The sequence below is a fragment of the Triplophysa rosa genome, linkage group LG15 (genome assembly GCF_024868665.1).
Source record: "Triplophysa rosa linkage group LG15, Trosa_1v2, whole genome shotgun sequence".
NCBI classification, from domain to species: domain Eukaryota; kingdom Metazoa; phylum Chordata; class Actinopteri; order Cypriniformes; family Nemacheilidae; genus Triplophysa; species Triplophysa rosa.
Window position 1 is genome coordinate 22,320,920 of NC_079904.1, and position 13,352 is coordinate 22,334,271.

Consider the following 13,352-nt stretch of genomic DNA (forward strand, 5'->3'; position numbering starts at 1 on the left):
TTATTAAATGTTTTGACAACCACAATATTTCTAATGCAAGGTGTTTGTGCTTTTTTTACAACTTTTCGCTATCCTATACCTCATTCCTTCAGTTACCCAGCCCCCCCGAGGACCAAAAAATCTCACTCCAAGCTGAACTGAAAAGTTGGCAGCCCTGTATTATATGTAAATATTAAAAATTAATCTACCAAATTAAAGTATAACATTTAATTTAACATCTAGATTTTTATACGTAGTGCAGATGCTTGTGCAGAATTTTCGTCCGGACTCATGGAAAAGCGATTGGACACATTCCTTTCAGTCATTTCTTACATATTTTACAGCCAGCAGTAAACTAACATACATGAATCTGTACTAAATCAGTATTTTAATCTGTTGTACAGTATTGTAATCTGTTGTAACTATCCCATGTGAAAAGGAAGCATATTTGTGACTTTTTGGACATATGTATTATATTTAAACAACACCATACTGAGTGCATATTAAAGTATTAATTTAAAATACCTTTACATACACTGACCAAAATTATAAACGCAACACTTTTGTTCTTGCCCCCATTTTTCATGAGCTGAACTCAAAGATCGAAGACTTTTTCTATGTACACAAAAGGCCTATTTCTCTCAAATATTGTTCACAAATCTGTTTAAATCTGTGTTAGTGAGCACTTCTCCTTTGCTGAGATAATCCATCCACCTCACAGGTGTGGCATATCAAGATGCTGATTAGACAGCATGATTATTGCACAGGTGTGCCTTAGGCTGGCCACAATAGGCCCTTTTCACAATGACGTCACTTAACCTCCGCCTTTTCGCAAAGCAGTGTATCATAACATCCGTATTGCAACAAACAAGAAGAAGAACTTCCGTTTTGCCGTCGCGCTGGAATTTAACAACAGTGGAAAAAAAACTGACAGAACACGTATTCAGCTACTTATCCTAGCACCTTCGCTAACACAAAAAGAAAACAAAACACCTTCAAAATCAAACAGGTACTGTTCAACGAAGAATTTGTATCCTTTCTCTAGCTTTGATCTTGTTGTTAGCGGAAATTTGTCTGCAAGATGTTTGTGACAAGCAGAGCGGGACGTGAGGGAACTCACGGTAGCTGCGCATTGCACCAGTATCGCATCTCTCTCGTCCCGCTCTGCTTGTCACAACGTTGTACATCATCTAGCCGTATTTGTGGCAGATGTGCAAGGGACTTGGTAAACTCCATTCTGAGGCGCTAGCGGAAGTAACTTCTTCTTCTTGAGTTTTACTGGCGGTTGGCAAACCAGCTTATAGGTGCATTACCGCCACCTCATGAACTGGAGTGCTAGCGGAAGTAACGATACACTGCTTTGCGGCAGAACGGAAGATGCGTGACGTCATGTGAAAAGGGCGTATAAAAGGCCACTCTAAAATGTGCAGTTTTACTGTATTGGGGGGTCCGAAAACCAGTGAGCATCTGGTGTGACCACCACTTGCCTCACGCTGTGCAAAACATAGAGTTGATCAGGTTGTTGATTGTGGCCTGTGGATTGTTGGTCCACTCCTCTTCAATGGCTGTGCGAAGTTGCTGGATATTGGCAGGAACTGGAACACGCTGTCGTATACGCCGATCCAGAGCATTCCAAACATGCTCAATGGGTGATGTATGCTGGCCATGCAAGAACTAAGATGTTTTCAGCTTCCAGGAATTGTGTACAGATCCTTGCAACATGGGGCCGTGCATTATCACACTGCAACATGAGGTGATGGTCGTGGATGAATGGCACAACAATGGGCCTAAGGATCTCGTCACGGTATCTCTGTGCATTCAAAATGCCATCAATAAAATGCACTTGTGTTCGTTGTCCATAACATACGCCTGCCCATACCATAACCCCACCGCCACCATGGGCCACTCGATACACAACGTTGACATCAGCAAACCGCTCACCCACACGACGCCATACACGCTGTCTGCCATCTGCCCTGTACAGTGAAAACCGGGATTCATCCGTGAAGAGAACACCTCTCCAAAGTGCCAGACGCCGTCGAATGTGAGCATTTGCCCACTCAAGTCGGTTAAGACGATGAACTGCAGTCAGGTCGAGACCCCGATGAGGACGAAGAGCATGCAGATGAGCTTCCCTGAGACGGTTTCTGACAGTTTGTGCAGAAATTATTTGGTTATGCAAACCGATTGTTGGTCTCAGACGATCTTGAAGGTGAAGATGCTGGATGTGGAGGTCCTGGCCTGGTGTGGTTACACGTGAGGCCGGTTGGATGTACTGCCAAATTCTCTGAAACGCCTTTGAAGACGGCTTATGGTAGAGAAATGAACATTCAACTCACGGGCAACAGCTCTGGTGGACATTCCTGCAGTCAGCATGCCAATTGAACGCTCCCTCAAAACTTGCGACATCTGTGGCATTGTGCTGTGTGATAAAACTGCACATTTCAGAGTGGCCTTTTACTGTGGCCAGCCTAAGGCACACCTGTGCAATAATCATGCTGTCTAATCAGCATCTTGATATGCTACACCTGTGAGGTGGATGGATTATCTCGGCAAAGGAGAAGTGCTCACTAACACAGATTTAAACAGATTTGTGAACAATATTTGAGAGAAATAGGCCTTTTGTGTACATAGAAAAAGTCTTCGATCTTTGAGTTCAGCTCATGAAAAATGGGGGCAAAAACAAAAGTGTTGCGTTTATTATTTTGGTCAGTGTATATTAAGTGCTTTTCAAGTCGTTTAAGATCAATTTCAAGTTATTCGCAATATATTTAATTTATTGAAATTGTGTTAAATTGGAACCAGTTTAAGTACATTTTAGTGCATTTTAAGTGTGTTTCTTTTCATTTGAATCAATTTAAAATATACTACAATGCTTTTTGAACCACCGTTCGTGCCTAATTTTAATGTGCGTCAAGAACAATTCAATAGAATTTCTGCTCATTAGAAATGCATTAGCATTACGCTACTAGTTCATTATAAAGCTATTTTTCTGTATTAAAAAAAGGTTAAGACGCACACACATACACACTTTGATATACGTATGTGTACATTACAAAAAAATTATATGGTACATTTAAAAAAGTAAAACAAAAAAATGATTTACTGGACCAAAAGACATTATAATAAATGAAATGGTGAAATGCTATGGCATAGCTATTTTTAACCATTTGTTAGACATTTCAGAAAAATACAATAGGAATGTTGCATCACTGGATAAACCGCACAATCCAACTTCCTAAGAAAAAGACTGAAAACAAAGTGCAGAAGGAATATTGCTTTTTGTTTTACAAATTAAATCATGAAAATGGAAGAGACAAAACAGTTAAACCAAAGAGATCTTCATTTTCAAGCGGAGGGTCACCTCTTTGAGTACGACTTGAATTTTCTGCCAATAGAGACTCGCAATTCAGACAAAGACTACAGTATCCTAGATCTGTAAAAGAATTTATATCAAATTAACCAATGATTAACAGCTGCATGTTTGAATATATGTGTATGTAACTTAACATATACATTAGAATTTATTTGACGTCTCAGTTTGTCTTTCAAAGCTTTGACTATCTCCTCATCCAGCTACGAGTGTCCATTCTTATCCTCTTGACTGTAGTCAACACACAGCACTCTATGAGTTACACTGAACATAAGATTAGAAGCACCCAACACCACCACTTACAGTGAGCAGAGTTCAATCCCAAACTCGCTCACATTGAAGGGATAGTTCACCCAAAAATCTCAATTTTGTCATTTTTGCTCACCCACACGACGTTCTACTCGTTTTAAGACCTCCCAGCGTCTCCGGAACACAAATAAAGATATTTTTGATGACATCCGAGAGCTTTCCAGGCCTCCTCACAGACATGGTAATCTTCTCTGTCAAGGTCCAGAAAAGTACTAAAGACATCGTTAAAATGGTCCATCTGGACATAGTGGTTCAATTGAAGTTTTATGAAGAGACGGAAGTACTTTATGTGCACAAGAGAAACCAAAATAAGGAGTTTAATCAACATATTTTCAGATGTATGCTCTCTAATAAGCACCTTTACACAATTTAATCTTTGCATCCATCTGTTATTAAATATATACAGTATATATATACTGTATTTTCTTGACTGTTTGACAGCATACACAGCAGGATAGACAATTTCCCGTTTTAATCCCCAGTCCTTCTGACTTTCATTTGAAGTCTGTAATTATTTATGCCAAGTTGTTTCTATCAATACTAAATTATAATATCTGCTGTCAGATCCTGTAGGATCTGTCAGGCCATTAAACCGTATGTCAATCTTTATTGTTTTAATAACTTGAGATATTGATTTGAATTGTGAAACAAAAACACGTCTCACTTCAGTAATACTCGTCCCGTCAGACGCAGGTGTGCGCGCGGTGCTCACAGTTCAGCTGGTGCGCACAATACAACTATAATGATAATTCATCATTCAGGTGGAGCCTCTGTTATATAACATATCAATGCAACCCTCCAATGTTAAATAACTATTCTGACCTGGTGAAAAGTCACATTAAATCGAAAGGGAAATGTACTTTTTCACTCTGGTCAGACTTTTGTCATTGTTAATTTAATGACGTGCCTGACGTTGCCAAAAAGGGGAAAAATGTCGCGCGTTATATCTTAATTAATCCATTTATATGTATGTATGTATGTTTCATTGTTGACTGACGTAAGTCCTTAAGTAACGTGCATGTCATTACTGCATTAAGTTGTTTTTAGGCGTTAAGGTGTAGTTGCGCTGTTTCCTCACAAGGGGTCGTCTGTCTCTTTAGAGTTAAAATTTAGACCATATACATGTACATATGTTGTGGACCACTCGTATAACTAGTTTCAAGCATTGTTTAAATTACGATCTTTCTAGAAAACAACTTAATATATACCTATAGGCTCACGAGTGTGTATTACTAGCAACCAGCAGATAACCTTATGCAGTAAATCTGAAAAACCGGTAGAGGGCAGTATTTCTCTCCTTTGAATTAAGGATTACCATGCGGTATATGATATGTGATGGACTTAAAAATGTATTTCGTGAATACAGATAGTATAACAGAGGTGTTTAAGTACTTTGGCGTTTTATGGTTGTGAAATAGAAAAAACGTTTAGACAATCAAATTCTTAGAAAAAAATATATCATGGTTATGTAGTTCCCACCAACTTTCCGTAGTTACATAGATCATTAAAATAGCAAAAGAAATGTTTAATTAAATGTTTTGAGGAGGTTCCTGTAAATGAAATTATATATGTAAACATGTACGTTTTAAACAGAATGTTTGTTAAATGTTTGTCCTGTGATGATTTTGCGTCACATGACCTGCTGATGTCAAACAAATCAAACAGATTCAAGTCTTGCTCTAATTTCCTATTCTTATACCCACAATTATAAGTCAAATAGTTGGATTGTTGAAAAATGTTTTCACTTCATTGTAAATATTCCATGCCAGTCTTTTCTGCACAGCGATCCTGCTTTAGTAATATTTTAGTTATACCCCCGCACATCATAGTAAAACCCTTTAGGCAATGTCATCAATCAAATGGATATTTTGGATTACTGAAGTGAATATGGATCAAGAGACAGCTCGGTGCATGTGAAGTCAAGGTCCACAAGATCATCCAAAGGTCATAAAAGATCAAGCTCATGTCCACAAGGAGTATTTTTATTTTTAACATGACATGAGATTAGAAAGTAAACACGTACAAAGACATCAAAAACACATCTTAAGCTTTTCAACAGAACACTTGTGACACATGCAAGTGACGGTATATGCTCACAATGTTATACCTGGACAGTTACATATCTAGAATGGATTTCATATATCAAAAATAGTTCTGTCTTTTACAGATGTTCCTTTTAGCCCAGAGTCAATCACTTTCAGAGCATACTTAAGCATCCACATATACCTTTTTCTTACTTCAGCTTTTCCGGCATCCCTCCATCACCACGACTCCTCCCATGCGACTCCTTAAACATCAAACCAAATTTGTTTTCCATCATTATTATTTTCATTAAGACATTGATTTGGCATTTTTTTGCACACCACACTGGCAGGTGAACTCGTGAACATTCTATTCAACAGAAATTCGATTTGATGATGACGAAATATTCTATACCGCTGCTGTCCTTTTGAAACCTTGTATCTCCATATTTCGTGATTTTTATTTTTTGCCATAAATCATTAGTCACCCTTTATGTTTGTCACTGGGTTTTGCAAATATCTAACCTATGAAAAGTATTAAAAGGTGCTTGTCAACTTTGACAACAGTATGCAATCATTTAAAAAGTAAAGTGTTTTTACATTTCCTGAAAACAGCGAATTTGGACATCCAAGGTTTCAGAAAGACAGTGACAATATTACAAAATACATGAGAAACGCTACGTGCAGTGATCAGTGCAGACTCCTGTTACCTTTTGCTTGACACGGGCTTCAGCTGTGGTCATCTTTTAGTGTCTGAGAATCTGGGATGAGCATCCAGTCAAACTGGAGCTGGGTCTGTCCGACTCATGTGTCCCGAGGGTGAGACATGAAAACAAGACAAGCTTAATAGTGTACAGAGAGCAAAAATTCCACAATATGACAAATGATTGCGTTTGATTCGAACTAAAATGGCATAAACATGTACTTAGGTACCACCTGCCCGCTGATGGCAAAATAGTTTTCAAATCTATCCATTGAAATAACATGATCTATATTTGTACAAAGCTGCACTAAGAACCAGTTTCATTTATCCCAACAGACAGTATTACTATCTGAATTGTTCCCTATCCCCTATCTAGTGCACTACGTATCATTCACTATAGAAAAAAGTAAATATGTGAACAGGTGGCTGATGCCAGAGGTTGGACGCTCCAGATTCTTGTGACCTTTTGATAGGCTGAAATTGTTTTATTGATGTTTTTTTATTTTGCTGCTCGATGGGCATCCATGGACTCTGTGCACAAGAGTAGTGTCAAACGCCGGATGTTGTCAGAAGTCTGGATATCAGTTTCCGGTTTACTTATGCATCACTATTTCTACATGTTTAGGTGACGATAAAGGGATAGTTCACCCAAAAAGGAAAATTTAGTTTTTGGGTGAGCTATCCCTTGAAGTCATTTATAAAAAGTAAACCGGACACTGATATCCTGTCAACACCGGAAGTTCGTCACTACACCTGTGCTTGAGTCCATAGGCTGCATTACAGGTGCCTCTCTGCCAAGGTTTAGCTGCAAATACAACAAACAGAGATTTAGCATAATTAAACAGCACTTTTTAAATTGATGCAATTAATGTTTAGGAGTGTAACTATCTCTGCATACCATATCTGCAAACATTCAATCACATACAGTACAAAGTGAGAATGATTTTGTTCAACTCACTGAGGTACAGACGACGGTGTAGCTGCTGCAGAGGGCTTTGTGGACAGACGGAGTCCGTCGAGCAGCCCACATAAATGTTCAATGGTCTTCAGTGTGCCGTTCGCTTCCTGCCGCTTTTGAAAATCTGCTTAGAACAAATCAGAAATCAAAACCCGTTCATCCACTGACTGATCCCAAAGATTTTGAAAACACTTTGAAAAATAAAGGACCATTGATAGCAATCAGCAGATTGGAAAATAATTAATGAACTTACCTTTTTTAGTTTTCCTCATCTTTCTTTTTTCTTTCCTTGCAGCCCTAGAAACTTTAGGACATGCATATCTGACTGGAGCGCGATCCTCTGGCTTTAGAGCAGAACGATGACCCCTAAAAATACCAGTACTTTAAATTAGGTTCAAGCACTTCGATTGCAGTGTGTAAATTGGGAGAATTTGTTTAACTCACTGAGATGGAGAAGGTGTTGTTCTGGGGTCCGCTGTCACAGGGGGCTCTATGGACCTTTCTTGCCCACTCATCTGGCAGTCAGACTTCTGCTCTTGTCCAAAACCTGTTGAGAACGAATCAGAGTAGATAAATAACACACCTGTTCATCCAATCAAAACCGTTTTAAACATTAAAAGAGCATTGACACTGTTGGTCAGATGGAACAAAATATAACAACTTACGAAATGCGGATGGTGAGTCAAAAAGGAATTTGGCCGGACGAAGAGGCTTCAGTCTATTAAATGAGCTCGCTCCATGAATGTTAGCGGATCCTAAATGATGACGCCTAAAATATGAGGATGAGTTCTGTGAGTACCATTTCTGCACACATTCAATCACTTATGAATTGAGAAATGTTTTGTTCGACTCACTCGGGTACCGGAGATGGTCTAGGTGCGGCAGTGAGTTTTGAGGACAGATGTACTTCCTCCAGAAGCTTACGTAAATGTTCAATTTCTGCTAAAAACAAATCAGAAATCAAAATTCATCCATTGATTAATTTCATTACAATAAGTTATTAGAAATTTCACTAACCAACTATGAAACATGCTAATAAAAGTAAGACTCTCAAAACAATTTTAAACAATAAAAGAGAATCAATACAACAAAATAAACAAACTTACCAAATGATGACTCGAAGATAAATTTTGCTGGACGCAGAGGCTTCAGTGGGTTAAACGAGCTGGAGGAGTTCGATCCTAATTGATGATGCCTAAAAATACAAGATGTGTACTGTAAGTATAATTTCTGTATACATTCAATCACTTATGAATTGGGAAATGTTTTGTTCAACTCACTCAGGTACAGGAGATGGTCTGTGTGCGGCAGGGACTTTTGATGACAGATGAAATTCATCCAGCCGCTCACAAAAATATTCAATTTCCGCTAAAACAAATCAGAAATCAAAAACGGTTAATCCAATGATTGATATCTTTAAAACCATAAAACAAGTTGTTCTTTATTTCATTAACCGACTAAGAAACATGATACTAAAGTAAGATTCTCAAAACCGTTTTTAAAGAGCATTGATAGTTTTGGTAAGATAGAACAAAATATAACAATTTACCTAATGTGGATGGTATTTCAAAAACAAATGTTGCTAGATGCAGAGGCTTCAGTGGGTTAAATGGGATGGAGGAGTGACGTCTAAAAACACAAGAAAGAGTTCTGTAAGTACCAATTCTGCAAACATTCAAACACTTATAAATTGAGGATTATTTAGTTCAACTCACTCAGGTACAGGAGGAGATGGTCTAGGTGAGGCAAGCGGCTTTGATGATAGATGAAATTCATCCAGCCGCTCACACAAATGTTCAATTTCTGCTAAAACAAATCAGATATCAAAATCCGTTCATCCAATAATTGATATCATTAAAACAAGTTGTTTAAACATTTCATTTAACCAACTAAGAAACTCTATACTAAAAGTAAGATTCTCAAAACAGTTTTAAACAATAAAAGAGCATAGATACTGTCAGCCAGATAGAAAAAAATATAACAACTTACCAAATGTGGATGGTAAGTAAAAAATAAATGTTGCCGGACGAAGAGGGTTCAGTCTATGAAATGGGCTGGAGGAGTTCAAGCCTATCTGAAGACGCCTAAAAATACAAGAAAGAGTACTGTAAGCACCAATTCTGCAAACATTCAATCACATATAAATTGAGGATTATTTTGTTCAACTCACTCAGGTACAGGAGACTGTGTAGCTCTGGCAGGAGGCTTTGAGGACAGATGTACTTCCTCCAGCCGCTCACATAGGTCTTCAACAGATGTGTCAGTGTCGTTCGCCTCCTGCCTCTGTGTCTCCTCTCCAGCAATCTCCTGACTTTTTAAAACTGTTGAAAAGAAATCAGAGCAGAGATAACACCTGTTCATCCAATGGCTGATATCTTTAAATACTGATCCATAAAAACAAGTTGCTCTAAATTTCACGAACACACTAAGAAACATGCCACCAAAAGATTCTCAAAACAGTTTTAAAAACAAAAGAGCATCGATATTTTTGGTCTGATGTCATTACATGCTAATGATTTTTTCCTTTACCTGTTTTTGGAAGAGCAGCATCTGCTGGAGGTACCAGGGGCTCAGACTTTACTGGATCTGGTTCATCCAGCCTCTGCGCAGAACTCTCCTGTCTAAAAATACAAGCACTGTAAGTATTGTTCCTGCAGTTTAGATTGCTGTGTATAAATCAAGAGAATTTGTTTAACTCACTGAGGCGGAGAAGCTGGCGTNAAATGATTTGTTCCTTTACCTGTTTTTGGAACGGCAGCATCTACTGGAGGTACCAGGGGCTCAGATTTTACTGGATCTGGTTCATCCAGCCTCTGCGCAGGACTCTCCTGTCTAAAAATACAAGCACTGTAAGTATTGTTCCTGCAGTTTAGATTGCTTTGTATTATTCAAGAGAATTTGTTTAACTCACTGAGGCAGAGAAGCTGGCGTGATGGGGGCTTCTGTGGTCGTCTCAAGTTGTAAGGAAGCTGTTGAGAGCAAATCAGAGTAGATAAACACATGACACACCTGTTCATCCAATGATTGATATCTTGAAATACTGACCAATAAAAAAAACATTGTTCTTACACGCTAAGAAACATGCTACCAAAAAATAAAAGTTGAGCAGATTGGAAAGGAAACTTACATTTTTTATTTTTTCTCATCCTCCTCTTTGTTTTCGTTGAATCTACAGAAGCTGAAGCCGGCGTGACAGGAGGCTCTGTGGATGTTTCTTGTGAGAAAGCTGTTGAGAACAAATCAGAGAAGATGAACACCCGTTAATCCAATGAAGATAAAAGAGCATTGATAGTGTTTAGCAGATTGGGGAAAAAATTATAAACTTACAAACTGCATTTTTTATAATCTTCCTTTCTTCTTTCCTTGAAGCCACAGAACCTTCCGGAGATGCACTGGACACTGACGTATAATCCTCCAGCTTTAAGGCGGAATGTTGACCCCTAAAATACCAGTTCTTGAGGTTATTTTAAGTTTCAAGCAATTAGACAGAGGTGTATAAATCAAGAGAATTTCTTCAACTCACTGAGGTGGAGAAGCTGGAGAGATGGGTTTTGTGGACGTCTCTTGTCCATTTATCTCCTGGCTTTGTGAGGAAGCTGTTGAGAACAAATCAGAGCAGATTAATGACACTCCTGTTCATCCAATGATTGATATCTTTAAATACTGATCCATAGATACAAGTTTACAAGTAAATTTCACAAACACATGCTACCAAAAACATTTCTAAACAGTTTTTAATATAAAAGAGCGTTGATTTTTTTGATTCGATGTCATGACATACAATAACTATAACTTTTTCCTTTACCTGTTTTTGGAACAGCGGCAGGTCCTGGAGGAACCAAGGTCTCCGATTTGGGTGGATCTGGTTTAACCAGTGTAGAACTCTTCTTCCTAATAATACAAAAGTCATTTCAAGTTTCAAGCATTCAGATCGATGCGTTTAAATCACAAGAATTTGTTCTACTTACTGAGGTGGAGAAGCTGGAGTGACGTTTCTCGTGGACGTCTCTCGTCTACCTGAATCCTGCCTTTGTGAGGAAGCTGTTGAGAAGAAATCGGAGCAGATTAATGACACACCGGTTCATCTTATGATTGATATCTTTAAATACTGATCCATAAAAAACAAGTTGCTCTAAATTTCACTAACACATTAAGAAACATGCTACCTAAAACGGTTTGCATAGATATTGTTGAGCAGACTGGAAAAGAATGTATTAACTTACTATTCTTGTTTTCCCTCATCCACCTGTTCTTTCCATTACTCCAAGCCTCAGAAGCTCCAGGAGATGCACTGGGCGTCCTACAGGCAGACCGGTGACCCCTAAAAAAATTCCAGTACTTTAAGTTATTTTCAAGTTCAAGCATTTAGATTGCTGTGTATAAATGAAGAGAATTTGTTCAACTCACTCAGATTGAGAAGATCTCCATCTTGAACATCTCCTGGACATCTTTTGTCCACCCATCTGACTCCTCTGGTCAACAGCTGCTGAGAACAATAAAAGTAGATAAATGACACACCTGTACATCCAATGACTCATCTTTAACCCTTTGTTCAATAATTTCTTTAAAATGGAAAGCATTTTGTTAGCCATTATTTGACTTGAAATGTAATAAAAATGCAATAACAACAATAAAAACAGGAAGGGATAGTGATAAATCAAACATATCACATAGTTTATCACTTTTTAGCCATTTCATTTAGCAAGTGTAACATTTGAGGGCCATTTTGGGAGCTTTTTTTCCTCACAGCCTGTCTGTGAATTCCAGGCAAACATCTCAAACTTTATGAGATTAAGAGCATGAAGTCGGCCATAATAGTGAGAGAAACGTCCGTTTATCTCTGTAAGTGATCAAACACAGTTGGTCAAAAATAAAAAGATATAACTCACGAATGTTTGCTCTCTCCGGGACGGCAGGTGAAGGCTCTGGATCTATAGCCGCCTCCTCGGTCACATCCATGATGGCCCACGATGGTATATAGGGCACATCGGACACCTCACCTTCGTCGTCTTCATCGTCGAGCGAATCAGCCCAAGATGTTAAGGGCTGAATGTCCTCGAACGCAATTTCTGCTTCGGCAGTCTCGAAACAAGCCATCGTGGGATGTTGAGTCTGGAACCGATCGCTGAATAGAAATTGGCGCCAACTGCGGTGATATCGCACGTTCAGGTCGAGTCGACGGTTTTCGTTACCTTTCGGCCACTCAAACGCGGTCTCTTCCGTCACAGAACAACAGCACAACAGCAGAGAAAACGCCAAGAATCGCTGGTTTTGGTCTCTGAAAAGCTCAAAACGCGCGTAGTCGCCGAAGACACAAACAGCACTGACTGACAACGATCACACAGCGGCTCTTAAGGGGAGAGACGCCGCCGAGAGTTCTAATGTTGATCATTATCACCGAGGCTGGAAATGCATTTTTCAAAGGAAAACACATGTGTAACGTTATAATAATACAGGGCTGCCAACTCTCACGCACTCGCCTTGAGACTCACTCAGTGGACTCTTTTCTCACGCTCTCGCGCCACACATCCATTCTCTCACGCAGGGTCGCAACCGCCATTTAGATAAATGCCCACAAATCTTTATTTTGGTGTTGCAAACTTTTTTTACATCTCAAAACTGACCTCAATGTCAAAATAAGGTGGCCAATGAAATGTAAGAAGGCGGACGTTACTCCCAGCTAACAATTTTTGTTATATAACGTTAGTTTAACGTTATGGGATCGTTCCCCTAAAGTTATAGAAACCATGAAACTAACGTTTTATTTACGTAAAAATAACCAAAAACAAACCTTAACCAGAAACTAACGTTAGGGGTAAGTAATGAATAAATACATGCTGTGTTTTTATCCATCGCTTGTCTAATCTAATGAAAATAAGTAAAATAACGTTACATCATCCCACACAATATGGAGGATGAGTATTCTTTTAGCCTAATAATTCCTTTTTCATTACTGAAGTAGCCTAATTTTCGATTTATCATTTCTAATAAAATCACACTGTGTGTAGG

The 13,352-nt window shown here is 38.7% G+C and overlaps 1 protein-coding gene across 1 annotated transcript; it reads right to left on the reverse strand.

Moving 5' to 3' along the window:
• Nucleotides 1-5,633: 5,633 nt before the first annotated feature.
• LOC130565471 (uncharacterized protein C6orf132 homolog) lies at nucleotides 5,634-12,465 on the reverse strand. The gene is made up of 23 exons (XM_057352202.1): nucleotides 11,751-12,465; nucleotides 11,567-11,664; nucleotides 11,312-11,384; nucleotides 11,149-11,234; nucleotides 10,867-10,939; nucleotides 10,671-10,783; nucleotides 10,471-10,569; nucleotides 10,255-10,312; nucleotides 10,044-10,175; nucleotides 9,873-9,964; nucleotides 9,514-9,664; nucleotides 9,333-9,427; nucleotides 9,059-9,146; nucleotides 8,893-8,972; nucleotides 8,624-8,711; nucleotides 8,450-8,538; nucleotides 8,198-8,285; nucleotides 8,009-8,112; nucleotides 7,788-7,890; nucleotides 7,597-7,709; nucleotides 7,344-7,467; nucleotides 6,393-7,190; nucleotides 5,634-5,948 (listed from the first exon to the last, which is right to left on the reverse strand). Exons 1-22 carry the CDS (start codon nucleotides 11,933-11,935, stop codon nucleotides 7,187-7,189), a joined length of 2,136 nt encoding a protein of 711 aa, XP_057208185.1. The 5' UTR covers nucleotides 11,936-12,465; the 3' UTR covers nucleotides 5,634-5,948; nucleotides 6,393-7,186.
• Nucleotides 12,466-13,352: the final 887 nt, after the last annotated feature.